Here is a 19,911-nt window from a genome sequence, read left to right on the forward strand (position 1 = left end):
AAAAATGTTCACCACCACATTATTTATCACAGTAAATATATCAAAACTATGTAAATGAATGATCAGTAACAGAGCAGCAGAGAAACAGCTGAACTACAGAACATTCACACAGTATAGTATTTCTAAAAGTTTTCAGAGGATTTTTAATGATGTGGAAAAAAATGACAATATATAAAACAAATAGGATATAACACTATACTTAATATGATCCCCTACTTCTTATAAAAAGATGTCTTTAAAAAGGCTGTAAAAAAAATAAGAATGGATGCCTGAATGGGGGATTCTGTGTTTTATAAACTACCATTTTCTTCATATTTTGCTTTTTTCCATATATTCTGCAGTAAGGATATGTAACTTTCATAAAACAAACACAAATGTTCTTTTATGAATCTTCCAATCTAAAAAATTCAATGTGGTAAGTAAAAAGTGTATTTTAAACTTACAAACAGGATGCTTATCTATCATCAGTGAAAGTATGAGATCTACTATCTACATTCACTAAGGGTATTTGAGTTCTCTTTATCAAATTACCAAGAACTGATATAATCAAAATTCCAAAATATGTGCAAAAATAATCCAAATTGAAAGTTAGCACCTTAATCAAATAGCATTTCCCTTCCTCCAAATATGACTTAATTCTATTCAATAACTCACAGCAAATACCCCTATTTGCTGCACATATGACCTACCAATAATCTTATATCTAACTTCTTTTCAGCTGATGAATTAGTCATTAGATTTTTTGCTTATTCTTAAAAGCAACAAAGTATATTTATGCTTACTTCACCTCTAAATTACTGATTTCTTATTAGAAGGATCTACAATCTTCAGAGGTATCTTACCTGCACATAGAAAGTTCGAAAGGATGTTACAATTTCAAAGAGGTTGTCCCTCATCATTATGTCACTGTTAACAAAAAAAAAGTTTTTCGAATTGTACTTAAACTGCAGTTGTGTAATAGTTATTCTTTCACTTGTTTATCCAGTACCACATGTATGCCAACAAGAAAATTAATATTAGAAGTAAAATACTGATTTAATTTAAAACCAAATTATTTTTCAATTCATTTTTGTATTACCTAATTTATATAGTTGTATATAGTTTCAGCACCAACTAAATTTAAATTCAGTTTTCAACTGTGAAGAAATAAGTTTGCTCTAAGAAACTGGTACAGTTAATGCATTTTCTTATAAAGCTCAAAGCTGCAGCAACCTCAGAGTACTAAAATAAGTAATACATCAACTTGCCAAATATAATAGAAGTCATTCACATTAATTTTTTTCTATCAGCAAGCTTAAGGTCTGCTTTCTAATTTTTAGTTTTCAAATAAAACAAAAAAATTAATATTTTAGTCTGAGGGTTTTGAAAATTCTGGCATATCCCAACTATAAAGAGTTAAAATAATACTAGAGGTAACACAAAAAAATACCACCTATCAGCACAACTATCACACTGAGGCACTAATGTGCATTAATGAAGTTATGCCAGGGACCCAGTAAAAGTTGGTACTTACCTCTGCTTACATTCCTGGACTTTATGAACCTCTTTAAGTGGTATTATGCGAAGAGGTTCCTTTTCCTGGCAAAAAAACAAACAGGTACGTGACATACATTCTTAAAATCTTTTTTAGAGTTAGTTGTCCTATTTGGAGATCCATGAAAATTAAATTTCTTTATTAAAGCACATCTAAGGCATTAATCTAACTTATTGAACCATCCAGCATCAGAACAGCTCGAATACTATAACTTCATACTGTTTGAAACAAGGAAACTGGCACATAACCCATATTCACATTATTTCTGGCTTTAATGACAGTGTAGCTTATTAGCAGCTGTTAACCTTCGGACTTTTCCCTGACATACCCCTATGTACCAAGCAGTGCAGTACCTTCCCTTGGAATGTTATTTTGATATAGAAGGTGCCAGAGTAGCACATACCCAGCTTCTTTTGAGTTTAATTTGTCATTTTAAGAATACCACTTTTATATATATTATTAAAATATAATTTCATATAAAATATCATATACAGTATTAAAATACATTATTTTAATAACAGTTAACTGAACACTTACTAAATGCCAGGACAACTGCTAGGTTTTAAATGCGTTATCTCACTTAAACAACCCTACAATACATGCACTGTTTTTCACCTGAGGAAATGGAGGATTACACATGTTAAGTACCTCACCTAAGATTAGAAAAATAGATATGATATAAACATAAGAAATAACTAGTTCCTAACAGCATAATACTTATTACTGTACCTTCCATGAAATACTATATACTGTATTTCACTGACTAGGACACCATGAGATTAAAATATACCATTATTTTATGTAGCAATAAAAAATAAAGTATAGCTAAACACTTTTTTAAGAAAAAAATCACAAAATATTTCTTTAAAGGTTTATAAAATAGCCCATTTTTATTAAAATAATTTCAGATTGTAAAAGGCTTAAAAAAGCAATGTGCAGAATTTCTGTATCCAATATAACGCTTTCCAAGACGTCAGTAGCTCACACTTGCTGGATCACTGTCTGCGTGTGTATGCATTTTTTTCTGAAATAGGCAACTTGTACATATGACGCACTTTACTACTAAATACTTAGGTGTCTATTTCCTAAAACAAGAATGTTCTCCTATATAACCATGGTACAATTATGAAAACTAGAAACTTCACACTGATACAATATTGGTATCTAATCCACAGACCATATTCACGTTTCATCAATTGCCCCACCAGTGTCCCTTACAGCAAACAAAAAACTGAGTACTTGATGATCCAGGGTTTAGTCAGGGATCATACTTTGTGTCTGGTTGTCATGTCTCTTAGTCCCTTCACTGCGGAGTAGTTCCTCAGTCTTTCTCTTTCATGACCTTTAGAGTTTTACAGAGTCCAGGCCAGTTCCTTTGTAGAATGTCCCTTCATTTGGGTTTGTTTGATAATTGTGCTTATATTAAGGTTATACAATTTTGGCAGCACCGAAACGTGACAAGTTCTCAGCACCATTCTCAGGGGCACGTGACAGCGGTCGGTCCCATTACTAGCGTAACCCTGGTCTCTTGCTCACGGTCATGCTTGCTGGTAACTGTCAAGTTACTCTTCCTCCGTTGCCATTATTAAGTGCCTTGTGGGAGATATACTTAGAGCCCCTGTAATACCATTTCCCATCATAATTTTGCTCACTAGTTTTATGGGCAAACATAAAGAATTCTTGCCTGAAACCATTTTTACTACAATGGCTGCCAAACGGTGGTTTTTCTAACCCTATCAATTCATCGATATATATTAGCTGTTTTAAGGAAATACTTTTCCTCCTCCATTTATTTATTCACAACTTGTTTTAGTATCTGGGTCACAATCTATTACTATCATTATTTATTTTGGTTTTCAACCTGATTTGAGTTTGGGCATTGGAAGCCCCTTCTGTCTGGCTTCTGGGTCCTTCTGACATGTTCCTACCATTCTGTGAATACCTCCTCACTTTCTCACACAAGACATTCCAGGCTTATTTTATATTTGTTTCTCCTGTCTCAGATTTGGAATGTTGCCATTCCTCCATGGAACCTAGGTCTCCTTCCATGGAAAATAGTAGTTTGTTTCAGTGCACAGAGCTAGGGAGTATATTATATACATATAGACATGAATACATTTGTATCTGTATTTTGTCATCTATCTGTATATGTTAAAAGTGCACATCAATACATCCAATTCCAATCTAATACAAAAGTTTTCTCCTTTTTCATATTTATTACTTCTTTCTTTGACAATGAGAAACCTGGCTTCCACTATCCTAAATATATGTCCTTATTTTATCAGTAAGTGTATATGGAATCCTTCTCCCATTTCTGCCACCTCACTTTCTCCCCAACGCAGATGCCCTCTTCTTCCTACTTCCTGCTGGACTAACCCCCAAAAAGGCAGGCATCCCTGTCCTGGTTGGGCCCTGACTGCCCACACCAGGCTACTCTAGTTCCTTCTGCCCCCGCCTACACACAGAGTTAAATGTTGACTTTCAGAGACTCACTTCTTTCCACCACCTCCTCCAGCACCCCTTTAGAGGAAATTTGCAGACTGAGGGGTTCTGATTTTTAATTCTTTCAAGGTGGAATGGCTTTGAAGATACAATATTTTTGCTTAGGATATATTTTACAAAATTATTATTAACCCAAAGCATCACAACACAATAAACTGAACAGTATCCACCTCTCAAAACCAGTTTAATTGCTATATTTTAAAAATAGAAAACAGGACAAGAAATATCATGTATATATGCAACTACCACAGTGCAACACTTCTCAACCATTTCAAAGCAACATTTATGACAAAGCAACATACCAGTTCAGATTTGAAGTAGCCTATTGTGTTTTCATCCAATTGAAAGTATCTTCTCTTCCAGTTTTTCATCTAGCAGAGATGAACACAGACATAAGACTTCTGTTTCTAAGAATGTCAAATGTTAATAACCACTTAATTATTCTGATATGAACCCACAACAGAAATGTCAAGCAGTGAAAAACCTCAGAACCGTCCCTTGGTGAGGAGATACATGAAACTTTCTCTCTTCACTACTCAGGCCTTGAACTCCTAATTCAACCTTGATGGTCAGCTTTCAGCCTTTATTATATGATTTTATAATAAGATTTCGTATTTTTAATTGCTCCAAAAGTCTTTAAAAAAAAGAAATTCCCCATCCTTCCTATTCTCCCCACTCCCAAGTAAATGCTATCAAGAGTTCAAGAGCAACCACAGGAAATGTTATTAAACCACATCAAGTTTCTCCATCTGTAAAATACATAAATCCTTCTCCAGATACTTTGTACTTAGTAGTAAAAGCAATAAATATTTAATAAAGTGAACCTACTCAGTACAAATATTTTTTGTCAACGAAATGAAGTTTTTGCAAAAGCACTTAAATATCTCTAAGGGGTGTTATTTTGGACTTAAAACAACAACAAAAAGAGTGTGTGTGCCCTTAAAAGCCCTAACTAACACACAGGTAAGTCACAATCTGATGAGAATTCTGCCCTTACCTGCAGACATGCGATGGGTAAGAAGCCTCCATCCCTCCCCTTCATTCCCCTTAACCTTAAGAAGCTCAAACAATCAGGCCTAAAAGAACTTCCCCATGGCTGACCTGAGAAAGTGGTGTGAAGTCAAACAGAACTGCCAGTAGAGTTTTAAATATTTCTTTACTCATCGATTTTTTTTCTTTTATTTTAAACTTCAAAGTTTATTTCCTCATGAAACTTTATAAAGATTTAGTTCCCACACAGAAAAAAAAAATGACAAATTTTAGAAAAGTACTTTGGAACTTGAGAAATACTGGTAAACGTACTTGCTCTTCCTGCAATCCCCCGCCATGGATCTGACTCTGTGTCCTTACTGAGGACCGGGTGTTCTGCTAAGTGCTACCTTAATTTACACCTTTCGAAAAACCTCTGGATGATAGTTTTTTATATGATTTTCCTTAAAAAGAAATTGAGAGACTGAGAGGTTAAGTACCCAAGGTCAGAGGTCTTTCAACTGAGGTCAGCACAAAACCGACTGAGTGAGTCTCCCACTCCTCTGCTCCCCACTTTTCCTGCCATCTTTGTACTAGAGCTCTCTTTCTCTGACCACTCCAAAGGAGTAGAAAATAAATAGAAAAACTTTCTGGAATAAATCTAAACTGTTAGGAGAGTTCATTTAAAACTGAAGGCCAGAGGTAATAAAGCATCAGCTTACCCAGCTGCCCATAAACGGAGAAAATACTATCACTGAGTCATGAACACAGAATAACTCCTATTTCATCTCCTGACTCCTCTTGAACATGCTGGTCTCTCACTTTGATTCTTTCACAAAACAATTTGTACACTGAGAGTTTGCTAATACATAGCCATTTTTTATTATTGCATATATTTCGTCAAGCTACTCACCACTGCTCCTTGTTTCACACAATATCCAGCTTTGATAACTGCACTATCTGAAGGTGGTTTAGGAGGAAAGTAAGGAAGATGGCTTTGTGACCGTTTCAAATTGTTTCTGTCAATACTTTCACCACATTCATTTACTTCTTCTTTCTAAAATGAAGCAAAATAAAGAAATTCTTTCTTGCTCGTTTAACTTCAAAGCATATCTGTATTCCATGTTGTTATCCTAATAGAAAATCTTCAGATCTAGTCTCAGTTCAGTTAGGAACACTGATTTTGAAGCAATGAGTTTTCTAATTAATTTGAGATATTTAATCATAATTTCCACATTATTGGTTAAACCACAGATTTCTAGTTCTCTTTTCTGCCAAAGTCTTGCCATGAGTGCTTTTTTTTTTTTGGTGGAGGTAGGAAGGTAAATAGGGAGTGGGGGTTAACTTATCATTTTGAAAGACGTATATAGATCCAAAGGAAGATCTAAAAAGTAAAACAAAACATACAGGAGGGCCCTATACACCCCTTCAACTGGTCCCCCCAATAGGGAAACTAACTATAGTACAGTAACAGAACTGACAATGGAACACTGCACACCTTACTCGGATTTCACCAGTTTTACATGCACTCTCTGTATATGCATCTTTCTAAGAAACTTCATCACATGCAGATTTGTGTAGCCACCACCACAACCAATACGCAAAAGTGTTCAACAGCACAAGACTCCCTTGTGTTACCCCTTTAGAACCCTTATCACCAGTCCCTTGGCAACCACTAACTTGTTCTCCATCTTTATTATTTTGACATTAAAGAATATAATATAGATGGAATCATACAGTAGGTGACCTTCTGAGATTGGTTTTTTTCATTCAGCATAAATCTCTGGAGATTCATCTAGGTTGCTTCTTCTATCAATAGTTTGTGCCTTACTGCTGAGTAGTATTTTATGGTTTGGATTTAACCATTCATCCCTTAAAGGGCATTTGAGTTATTTCCAGTTTTTCACCTATTAGGAATAAAGCTGCTATGCACATTCATGGACAGGTTTTTGTGCAAACATAAGTCTTCATTTCTCTAAGATAAATGCATAGGAGTACAAATGCTGGGTAGTATAGTAATTACAAGTTTTTCTTTTATAAAAAAGCTGCCAAACTGTTTACCAGAGTGACTGTATTATTTCACATTTACCAGCAATGTATAAGTGATTTAATTTCTCCTCATCCCTGTGTTATCATTAATTATTTGGGTCATTCTGCTAGACAGACAGTGAAACTATTTTCCTACTGGCTAATGACAGTGAATATCCATCTACTGTTTATTTGCTATCTGTGTATCTTTTATCTTTTGGTGAGATGAATTCTGAAATCAGAATTCAGAAATCATGAATTCTGCCCTTTTTCTAACTGGACTGTTTGATTTTCTTACTGTTGAGTTGTGACAGTCCTTCATATATTCTAGATACAAGTGCTTTCTCTATATGTGGTTTGCAAATATTTTCTCTCTGTAGTTTTTCTTTCCATCCTCTTAACAGGATCTTTTTTTTTAAATTAAAGTATCATTGATATACAATCTTATGTTGGTTTCAAATACACAACACAGTGGTTCAACAATTACCCATATTATTAAATCCTCACTCCCTCTACTGTGGTCACCATCTATCAACATAGTAAGATGTTACAGAATCATTAACTGTATTCTCCATGCTGTACTACTGTCTCCATGACCAGCTTACACTGTGACTGCGAATTACTGTGCCCCTTTATCCCCTTCACCCTGCCCCTCACCCTCCCCAACCCCTCCCCTTCTGTAAACACTAGTCCCTTCTCCGTGTCTATGAGTCTATGGCTATTTTGTTCCTTCTGTTTTATTTTGTTTTTATACTCCACAAATAAGTGAAACCACATGGTATTTGTCTTTCTCTGCCCAGCTTATTTCACTGAGCATATCTTCTACATCCATTCATGTTGTTGCAAATGGGAGGATTTCTTTTCTTTTTATGGCTGAATAATATTTCATTGTGTATATGTACCACAGCTTCTTCATCCATTCATCTATTGATGGACACTTAGGTTGCTTCCATTTCTTGACTACTGTATATTGTGCTGCAATGAACATACAGGGGTGCATATGTCTTTTTGAACCTGGTATCTTGTTTTCTTTGGGTAAATTCCTAGGAGTGGAATTACTGAGTCAAGTGGTATTTCTATATTTAGTTTTTTTGTGGAACCTCCATATTGCTTTCCACGATGGTTGCACCAATTTGCATTCCCACCAATAGTGTAAGGAGGGTTCCCATTTCTCCACATCCTCGCCAGCATTTGTTGTCTTTTGGATAGTGGCCAACCTAACTGGTGTGAAGTGATATCTAGTTGTGGTTTTAATTTGCATTTCCCTGATGATTAATGATGTGGAGCATCTTTTCATGTGCCCATTGGCCACTTGTATTTCTTCTTTGGAGAAGTGCCTGTTCAGGTCCTTTGCTCATTTCTTAATTGGGTTATTTGTTTTTAGGGTGTTGAGGCCTATGAGTTCTTTATATATTCTGGATGTTAACCCCTTATCAGATGAGTCATTTTTCAATATATTCTCCCATACTGTAGGGTACCTTTTTGTTCTGCTGATGGTATTCTTTGCTGTACAGAAGCTTTTTAGTTTGATGTAGTCCCACTTATTCATTTTTTACTTCGTTTCCCTTGCCCGAGATGTGTCCAGGAAAAAGTTGCTTATGCTTATATTCATTCAAGAGATTTCTGTCTGTGTTGTTTTCTTCTCAGTTTTATGTTATCATGACTCACATTCAGGTATTTGATCCATTTCAAGTTTACTTTTGTGTATGGAGTTAGACAATTCAGTTTCATTCTCTTACATTTAGTTGTCCAGTTTTTCCCAACACCAGTTGTTGAAGAGGCTGCCTTTTCCCTATTGTATATTCACAGCTCCTTTATTACATATTAATTGACCATATACATGCATAGGTTTATATATGGGCTCTCTATTCTGTTCCACTGATCAAAAGGGTCTTTCATAGAGCAAACATTTTTAATTCTGATGAGGTCCAATTTATCAATTTTTTTCCATTTGTGGATTGTGCTTTTCATGTTGTCTAAAAACTCGTTAGAAAATTTTCTTCATTCTTTTCTAAAAGTTGTATACTTTAAATTTTTTTTTACACAGAAGTTCAGTGCTATTGAAACGCTATCTAAGTATACTCATGTTTTCATGCTCCCCAAAGCATTGGCTTCCTATTTATTTACAATATACAACACATGTGACTATCTAGAATCCCATAAACCAACCAAAGGTGTATTTTCAAGAACTTCTACATTTCAAGAGAAAAACTAAATACTCAAATAATATCTGGAGTAATTTTCAACCTATTCTACATTTAGACAGGTTGATAACACTAATTATATACTTAACTTTGTAATCCCAGTGCTAAACTGGCTGCTAACCCAATGGTTACTGAAGAAATTAAGCAAGCAAATGAGATTTGACATTTTCTTGGTAACATATCATTTAAACACTTTCACAATGAGTGAATACTACTTTTAATTTAAAAAAATATGTTGTAAAATGGTAAAGCAATAAAATTCTTTGGGATTTTTAAAATATGTACCTGCCATGGAATCTTAAAACCTACTAAATAATCTATACCAAAATTAAAATACAAGAAAATCTTAATTCTATACAAAATTAAAACAGCCACAGATATACACTACTACAATATCTTAATATAACTATATAAAAATTATGTTATCCTTTATATCAACATAAGACATAATATAGGTAAAAGCAGCTTAGTCTAACTATACCTTAATCAGAACTCTTACAAGTTAAAATTATTACTTTAAAAAGAAAGAATGACTACACATATACAAAATCTTAACTTATTTTATATCCAACTTTGGTGAAAAATGTAAGCCTCCATTAGAGCAAGGATTTTTGTCCATTAATATACCCTTTGCCTATAAGAAAGCAAGCATTCAATAATTGATTAATATAGTAAGAATTCTTTTTCTACTAATCACTCTTCTCTAACAAAATACCTGAAAAATATGATGCATAATACAATTTTAAAAGTTTATAAAGTGCCAAAGCCTCTTAAGTCCAAAAAGGCATACAGGTGTCCAACACTGGCAATACCATCATGTGAAAACTCTTGGTTTCTCAACTGCTAATAATTTCATTTGCATTACAAATTCACTCAATAGCAACACAGAAATTTAAGTTCATTTAGGTTTGAATGTCATCAAACTTTAAAGTAAATTTATATTTTTCCAAGATTCAACTTAGCATATTAGCACTTTTGGGAAAGAACTGTTGCTTATGCTTATATTCATTTGTTTGACTTACCTAGGCCTGGCTGCAGAAAACAGGTCTAAAAAATTACACATATTTGAGTCAGCAATTTTATTTCTAGGAATTTATCTTTAAAAAAAAAAACATTCTCTATGTCTCTAAAGTTTATGCTAAAAGATGTTCATCATAGCATTTATGAGACAATAGAAAACGTACATTGGTCTCTGTCCCTGGTTCCTGGCACAGGGCTCCTAAAACCCTTGCAAAATTCCTAAGTGATAGGAGCACTAGGAGCATCTCTTGTTCTAATGAGGTAACTCTGGGTGGGCTCCTGGATGGCTCCTGAAGGCAGGCTGGTCACCAGAAAGACTAAGCCATGATCTTGGAATTTTTAGTCCCAGCCTTCGTTCTCCAGAGAGAGGAGAGAGGCTGAGAACAGTTAATGGTCAATCATGCCTACATGATGAAACCTCCATAAAAATCCCAAGAGTGGGGTTTGGAGAGCTTCTGGGTTGAATGCATGCAGGTGCTGCAAGAGTGCCAGGGGAGGACATGGAAGCCCCTTCCCACACATCCTGCCCTACCTATCTCTTCCATCTAGATGTTCATCTTCTATCCTTTATCATATCCTTTTATAATTACCATTAAACAGTAAGTAAACTGTTTCCCTGAGTTCCGTAAGCCACTAGGGAAGAGGCTATGAGAACCTCTGACTTACATCCCATTGGTCAAAAGCACAGGTAATAACCTGGACTTTCAATTGGCATCTGAAGGTGCACTGGCAGGGGAAGGGGAGCAGTCTGGTGGAACTGAGCCCTTAACCTGTAGGATCCAGTTAGATAGTGTCAGAATTGAGTTAAACTGTAGGATACCAGCTGGTATGCAAAAGTGCTTGGTGTGGGATAAATACCCACACATCTGGTATGAAAACAGTGAGGGTGACAGTGGTATGACAGTAAAGGAGAATCATAGGAAGAGTTGTTTTTTCCTACTCATACTGTCTGTAAAAGAAAAAGGGAGAAGAACTCTGTCCAACAACAGAGGATTTATAAACTATGGTAAATTCATGGCAAAACTACTATACAGTCATTCAAAATGATGTGGAATAATTTTTGATGACTTAGAAAATGTTTGAGGTACAAGTGAAAAAAGTTATTTACAAAGTATCTTTATTTCTGGGGGCAAAGATACACAGAAGAAAGGCTCAGAGAAAGCATGAGAGGCATAAAGTGTTGTTTATCTGTGATTTCCAAAATTTTACAATAAACATACTTTTGAAATAAATATACAGACACACACAAATTTTTACTGACTACTGTATTAATTCAGTAAAAATGTTCTGTTTTAGTTTTCCTAACAATATATAAAATCAATATACAGTACCTCAACCATCACACAATAGAAGAACAAATTTATTACCTGAGTTGGAGTAATGATGGGTACACCACCAACGATGTCAGTTCTGTAAGACACTTGTTTCTTCCCACATTCACCTTGGCGACTCAGGTTATCAGAATGAGGGTGTGAGTCTGACTGCTTTGGTACCTAAAAGAATAGGTCAGATGAATCATTTTGCAAACAGCATATTATATGTACACACTGTATTTGCAACCCTCTTTTATCACAGATATTTCCAACTAAGTGTCCAGTTATATATAATTGACATACATAAAAATTATTTATAATGTATATGTATATGCCCTTTAAGTCCTCTTACTAATCCTTCTGTTACAGGAACACTTTATAATACAGCCATCATTAAATTACTGAGGGCTTACTTGGGCAGGTACTATTTCATATAATTTTCCATTTGATTCTCCTGCCAACCCTATGCATAGGAGCACTATCTTCTCCACAGCAGCAGTTATGAAAACAGAGGCTGGGAGGATTAGGAAATGTAGGTTTACATCCTGGCTGTACAACATTCCAGCTAAACTTGTTTAACTCTCTTTGGCATTCTACCACTATACTACACACCCTGTTTATTAGAGCACATGACATTGTATTACAGCTTGTGCTGTTATCTTTCCCTTTCCTCCGTTCCTGCCCATGAGTCTGGAAAGTCTCTGAGGACAAGGATTGTGGCAAATTCATCATTACTGGCTCCAGGACAGTCTACTACTGAAAACACAGTAAGTATTCCATAAATGTTGAAAGACTGATGCAGTAGATGAATCTAAAATCAGCAGGAAAAAGAAAAAACACTTAACATCAGTTAAAAGTCAAAATGTTCAGAATAACTTAAAACTTAGGAATTTTTAAAAGGAATTCCAATACTCATATTAGTGACAAATCACTCACAGGCTTATCAACTATATACATATATATACAGTATAAACAATGACTGTGGCAGCAGCAGAATTTCATATTAACACCTCACTAAAGCAGATCAAAGAACCAAAGGTATCACACAAGTTTAATACACATTTTAGCTTTTCTTATATGGCCTAATCAGGGCATAAGCTACTTGGCTAATCAATAATTCTGTTGATAGATGTTTCATGTAGTCTGGATTTGAATTATAAATTTTCAAAGCTTTGAATAAAATGTAATAAAAAATGATCACACTTAAAACCACAATGAGTTATCACCTCACATCAGTTGGAATGGCCAACGTCGAAAAGACAAGGAACAACAAATGCTGGCAAGGATGTGGAGAAAGGGGAACTCTCCTACATTGCTGGTGGGACTATAAATTAGTTCAACCATTGTGGAAAGCAATATGGAAGTTCCTCAAAAAACTAAAAATAGAAATACCATTTGACCCAGGAAGTCCACTCCTAGGAATTTACCCAAAGAAAACAAGATCCCAGATTCAAAAAGACAGATGCACCCCTATGTTTATCGCAGCACTATTTACAATAGCCAAGAAATGGAAGCAACCTAAGTGTCCATCAGTAGACGAATGGATAAAGATGTGGTACATGTACACAATGGAATATTATTCAGCCATAAGAGGAAAACAAATCCTACCATTTGCAACAACATAGATGAAGCTAGAGGGTATTATGCTCAGTGAAGTAAGCCAGGTGGAGAAAGACAAGTACCAAATGATTTCCCTCATCTGTGGAGTATAATAATAAAGAAAAACTGAAGGAACAGAACAACAGCAGACTCACAGACTCCAAGAAGGAAATAGCAGTTACCAAAGGGGAGAAGTAGGGGAGGGTGGATGGGGAGGGGGAAGGGGATTGAGGGGCATTATGATTGGCACACATGGTGTATGTGGGGGGGGGGGGTCATGAGGAAGACAGTGCAGCACAGAGAAGACAAGTAGTGACTCTGTCGCATCTTACTATGCTGATGGACGGTGACTGCAATGGGGTGTGAGGGGACTTGATAATACGGGTGACTGTGCTAACCACAATGTTTTTCATGTGAAACCTTCATAAGAATGTGTATCAATGATACCTTAATAAAAAAAAAATGCTCACACGCCCATTATGCTACTGAGCATTATATTAACTGTCCCTGGAGCTGCTTCCCTCAACCCGCCCGCTTTTCTCACCAGCTTCGCGAGCCCCCTGCCCTCCATATTCACACCACAATGCCAGTCCACGGGCAGATGCGCAAATGCAAGAGGAAGAGGAGTGAATCCTGAGGTGAGGGGGACGCCTCCAGAAGTCTGAGTCGTTTCTAAGAGGTTGTACATTTCCAAGTGCTTTTTAAAGACAATACGGTAATGGGTAGAATTTTACTTCACAAGATTTCCATAAATGCTTAAGTGCCAGAGTGCTACAAAGGACACACTTGGAAACAATTCGGTAAGGAAGCTCATTGTGTTTCCTATGAACAGCATCATGTATTTTGATTACTCTGAAAGAGAAAATGTGGCCAAGTTATCCCACTAAGAACAGAATATAGTATTAAGGGAATTTGAAACCAGAGAGATTCTGAGTTATCTATTCAACTATATTAGCTGAATGTGATGCTAACAGGTGACCCATATAAAAAAAGTGATTCCCCCTTTCAAGAAGTTGGATTTAGTCATATATGGGAATTTCCTAAGAAAAACCTTTAATACAACCTTAAAAATATACTGAAATTCACATTGGTTTTTCCATTTTTCTTCCAGAAATGACAGCATATTGAATTTTTGTCTATGATAAGCCCACTGCTTCCAATTTGTTCTTATAAGAAAGCAAAATGCTAAATTCAGCATTAATTTCAATATTAGAGTTCAATAATTAACTTAGAATTGCATTTTACCATAAAAATTATCTGAATTATAATCATGTCCTAAGAAAAAGAAAAATACAAGCAAAACACCCACAAATATACCAACTCTCTTAAAAATTCTTAATGAAGAGTTAGTCTAAATTCAGTCATTAAAATAAACGTATTTCCAGGACAAAAAAAAAAAAGAATCAGCCAACTATTTAATGAGAATCAGAAGTGATCTCACTAGACAGATGGTATCAAAGGCCCTGAACACCCTTGGTCTCACTGCATGCTGCCTTCTTTCCCTCTCCCAGGCTTTCTTTCCTCTCGTGACTGTTTTTTGTGAGAAATTCGTAGGTATTTTTAGTAGGCATCTGCATGTCATCCTAACAGTAAGGAACGGAAAGGCAAAAATGACTACAGAATGAAGAGATAAACAAAATGCAGAATTACAACACGGTCTGAAGACTGAAACCAAAAGGTTCCAACACGGACTCCTGAGTGTTACGAGCCTTGTGAGGGCTCCAACTATGACCTGCTGGCTGAAAACCACTAGTATAAAGTGTGAAGCCCTTGCACCTTGAGGCACATGCAGTATTTTGTCAGGATCGAAGTCCTGTGTTCAGCTTACCCTGCTTGTTCCCAGTTGCCAATTTAAAAAAAGAAAAAAAAAGGTGGAAATTATGCCACTTCAAGACACTAAATTTTAGATTAAAATCTAATACAGATTTTTAATTAAAATCCATAGTGAGAAAAGACATTTTTAAAAAATAGTAAATTTCTGCTTAGGAATACATACATATGTATCTTGGATATCCCTCAATCAGTAAAAGACCAGAGACCACCATAATTACGTTAATAGAAATGAATAGTTAGTTGGAAATATACTTTAAAATTTGATGTTCCAAACTCTAGTCACTGAGTCTCCTTTCAGGATTGATTCCTCTATTACTGTTTTTTGTTTTGTTTTGTTTTTTTAACAAGAGGAAAAAAAGTTTAAATGGCAGCCACCTTCAGGAAGGTAAGGAAAGCTACACACTACTGCTGTAGGATAACCTGGTAAGACGGCAAAGTACTATAATTAGGAAGGCCTAAGTAACCACTGTGCCCCTACGCAGTATCCTCTAGCCACCTTATGCTGAAACCATAGAACTCTCAAGACCTAATTTGGTTAATTTTTTTTAGTTTTTTAAATTGAGGTACATACAATGCACAAATCTCAGTGGCACAGGTTGACGGAATTCTGACACGTGTATACATTCGTAACCATCATCTAAATCAAGATATTAAACATTCTAATTTTTTTCCCTTTGGATTTCGATAAATATTAAGTTTATATATTGTATTGTACTCAGACCACTAAATTACAGTTGACCAAAATGTCATTGGAGTGATTCCACAGAAAGGTAAACTGCACATATACTAAAATGTAAACTTAATTTTTCAAGGTTATCTACATATAAATCATCAGCAATTTCCACAGGAAAGTATGACAAATTAGAGATAACACGTTAATCCACTCAGATGTGTAAAATGCATCTGACAAGGTTTTTTTTTTAAGAAATAATTAAATAAAATGTATGTTACTAAAGTATGTTAAATTCTTCCATTGCTACTTTATGAGTAAATATGTATCTATATAAAGTTGGTATTTAATAAGTATTATCAATTTTATATTCACTTCAATATAGTTATAATCATTTTGTTGACAAGCTAAGGATTTCTATCTTATATGTATTTATAGTTTCTAAATATGAATTATAAAAACATTACTCATAAAAGCACAAATACCAAGATTAATCTTAAAAACCATAAAGATTTCAACATGTAAAATAAATCTGCAAGACCACAAAAGCTATTTAAAAGTCCACATACTTTGAAACATCAACAAATCAGTTTCTCCAGCACTCAAATACGCTTAACAGTGTCATTTGTGTAAGACAGTTTCACACCATTAATAAATCATATGTAACAAATCAGGAATCCCCCAAATGGGAGAAAGCCTGAGACATTCACTATTTTTTCTCTAAAGCACTAAGAAAGCTGTGCTGTTTATTAGTGCAAATTGTAAAAAATGAATTAATCCAGTAAAGTTACTAGATACTGTCTTTCTAAAGAAACTTTCCAATAGGGAGTATTTATTAAAAGAGTTAAAAACAATCAGCTGAGACCTGCTAAGAATATGTACTTCTGAAGCAGTTCAAAACATTGCTTTCCTGAAAGTGCACAAACCTAAAATAACTTCTGCTTCATGTACAGATCAGATGCAGTACGTGGGTGTTTTCTGTGATGTGGTAAGAAGCTGTTCTGGAGCAAAACAAAAAATTCAACTTGACTCTGAGAACAGCTGTAGTTATATTAACTCTTTATTGTGTTGCAATATAAATATGGAATCACTCATTTTAGATGGAAGCTAACAAGTGACTAACATATGCTAACTTTCAGGGCATATGTTTTTGGTTTAGAGTCAGTAAATAACTACACTTTAATAAAAACACACTTCAATTTACACAAACCTCACACAAGAACTCCTTCCTGCCCCTTCCCATGCAGGCCTACTATGTGTTTCTACAAATATGTGAGGCAAAAAAGGTAAGGAGAGAGGGGTGGAGCCAAGATGGCGGCATGAGTAGAGCAGTGGAAATCTCCTTCCAAAACCACATATATTTATGAAAATATAATAAAGACAACTCTTCCTAGAATAGAGACCAGAGGACACAGGACAACATCCAGACGACATCCACACCTGCGAGAACCCAGCGCCTCGTGAAGGGGGTAAGATACAAGCCCCGGCCCGGTGGGACCTGAGCGCCTCTCCCACCAGCTCCCGGTGGGAGGAGAGGAGTCAGCAGAGAGGGAGAGGGATCCCAAGACTGCTGAACACACAGCCCCAGCCATCCAGACAGGAGCGCAGACACAGTGCATGCGTGGGGTCCTGGATACTAGGGAAACAGGACAGCAAGACCTGTGAGTGGGTCCCTGAGGCCGGCGCCTGGGGACAAAGAAAAGTGAGCAGCTTTTTTTTAAAATTATTTATTTAATTTTTTAAATTAAATAATTTAAACAAAAAATTCAAATTTTTTTTTAAAATTTATTTAAATTTTTTTTTTCTTTTGCGAGTGCTTTTTGAAAGTCTTAAAGGGACAGGGGCCCCAAAACAGGACAGAAGCGTCCCAGGACACTTAGTCTGGCAGCAGGGAATCTGGGGATCTCTGGGCACTCTAACCCCCTGGGAAGCAGGAAGCATGGAGGCCCCTCATGGAGATAAATAGCCTCCCTGCCACTCCCCCTCCAATGCGGCTCCACCATATCAGAGCAGCAGCCTGAGGTAAGCCACGCCCACAGCAACAGCATAGATAAACTCCATACCAGCCGGGCAGGAATCAGAAGCCCTGTCTGTGGGCATCTTCCCAGGACAAGCCACAAGGGGTCGCTGTTCTCCCAGGAGAGGAAGGCCACAAACCAACAAGACGGAAAGTTCTTCCAGCCGTCACTTGTGCCAGCTCTGCAAACTATCTCTATCACCATGAAAAGGCAAAATTACAGGCAAAGATCACAGAGACAACACCAGAGAAGAAGACAGACCTAACCAGTCTTCCTGAAAAAGAATTCAAAATAAAAATCATAAACATGCTGATGGAGATGCAGAGAAATATACAAGAGCTAAGGGATGAAGTCCGGAGGGAGATTACAGACGCCTAGAAAGAGATTACTGAAGTGAAACAAACTCTGGAAGGATTTATGAGTAGAATGGATAAGATGCAAGAGGCCATTGATGGAATAGAAACCAGAGAACAGGAACGCATAGAAGCTGACATAGAGAGAGATAAAAGGATCTCTAGGAATGAAACAATATTAAGAGAAATGTGTGACCAATCCAAAAGGAACAATATTCGTATTATAGGGGTACCAGAAGAAGAGAGAGAAAAAGGGATAGAAAGTGTCTTTGAAGAAATAATTGCTGAAAACTTCCCCAAACTGGGGGAGGAAATAATCGAACAGACCACGGAAATACACAGAACTCCCAACAGAAAGGACCCAAGGAGGACAACACCAAGACACATAATAATTAAAATGACAAAGATCAAGGACAAGGAAAGAGTTTTAAAGGCAGCTGGAGAGAAAAAAGGTCACCTATAAAGGAAAACCCATCAGGCTACCATCAGACTTCTCGACAGAAACCTTACAGGCCAGAAGAGAATGGCATGATATATTTAATGCAATGAAACAGAAGGGCCTTGAACCAAGGAAACTGAATCCAGCACGATTATCATTTAAATATGGAGGGATTAAACAATTACCAGACAAGTAAAAGTTGAGGGAATTTGCCTCCCACAAACCACCTCTACAGGGCATCTTACAGGGACTGCTCTAGATGGGAGCACTCCTAAAAAGAGCACAGAACAAAACACCCAATATATGAAGAATGGAGGAAGAGGAGTAAGAAGGGAGAGAAGAAAAGAATCTCCAGACAGTGTATATAACAGCTCAATAAGGAAGCTAAATTAGGCAGTAAGATACTAAAGAGGCTAACCTTGAACCTTTGGTAACCACGAATCTAAAGCCTGCAATGGTAATATTTACATATCTTTCAATAGTAACCCTAAGTGTAATTGGACTGAATGCACCAATCAAAAGACACAGAGTAATAGAATGGATAAAAAAGCAAGACCCATCTATATGCTGCTTACAAGAAACTCACCTCAAACCCAAAGACATACACAGACTAAAAGTCAAGGGATGGAAAAACATATTTCAGGCAAACAACAGAGAGAAGAAAGCAGGGGTTGCAGTACTAATATCAGACAAAATAGACTTCAAAACAAAGAAAGTACCAAGAGATAAAGAAGGACACTACATAATGATAAAGGGTTGAGTCCAACAAGAGGATATAACCATTCTAAATATATATGCACCCAACACAGGAGCACCAGCATATGTGAAACAAATACTAACAGAACTAAAGGAAGAAATAGAATGCAATGCATTCGTTTTAGGAGACTTCAACACGCCACTCATCCTAAAGGATAGATCCACTGGGCAGAAAATAAGTAAGGACACGGGGGCACTGAACAACACAGTAGAATAGATGGACCTAATAGACATCTATAGAACTCTGCATCCAAAAGCAACAGGATATACATTCTTCTCAAGTGCACATGGAACATTCTCAAGAATAGACCACATACTAGCCCACAAAAAGAGCCTCAGTAAATTCCAAAATATTGAAATTCTACCAACCAACTTTTCAGACCACAAAGGTATAAAACTAGAAATAAATTCTACAAAGAAAACAAAAAGGCTCACAAACACATAGAGGCTTAACAACATGCTCCTAAATAATCAATGGATCAAAGAACAAATTAAAATAGAGATAAAAACACACAATCATCTCCATAGATGCTGAAAAAGCATTTGACAAAATTCAACATCCATTCATGATAAAAACTCTCAGCAAAATGGGAATAGAGGGCAAGTACCTCAACATAATAAAGGCCATATATGATAAACCCATAGCCACCATTATACTGAACAGCGAGAAGCT

General features: G+C 36.1%; 1 protein-coding gene across 4 annotated transcripts in view; it reads right to left on the reverse strand.

Annotated features, from left to right (window-relative positions):
• The window catches only part of PLEKHA1 (pleckstrin homology domain containing A1), a 65,101-nt gene that overhangs the window by 5,910 nt on the left and 39,280 nt on the right, over nt 1–19,911 (reverse strand). For all 4 annotated transcript variants that reach the window (XM_037011235.2, XM_037011234.2, XM_037011233.2 and 1 more), the window contains exons 6-10: nt 11,625–11,750; nt 5,919–6,062; nt 4,339–4,407; nt 1,514–1,578; nt 843–906 (exon numbers count right to left, since the gene is read on the reverse strand). In XM_037011235.2, the coding sequence (XP_036867130.1) occupies nt 843–906; nt 1,514–1,578; nt 4,339–4,407; nt 5,919–6,062; nt 11,625–11,750 (468 nt within the window). The remainder of the gene's footprint in view (nt 1–842; nt 907–1,513; nt 1,579–4,338; nt 4,408–5,918; nt 6,063–11,624; nt 11,751–19,911) is intronic.

The sequence above is a fragment of the Manis javanica genome, chromosome 7, assembly GCF_040802235.1.
Source record: "Manis javanica isolate MJ-LG chromosome 7, MJ_LKY, whole genome shotgun sequence".
NCBI classification, from domain to species: Eukaryota; Metazoa; Chordata; class Mammalia; order Pholidota; family Manidae; genus Manis; species Manis javanica.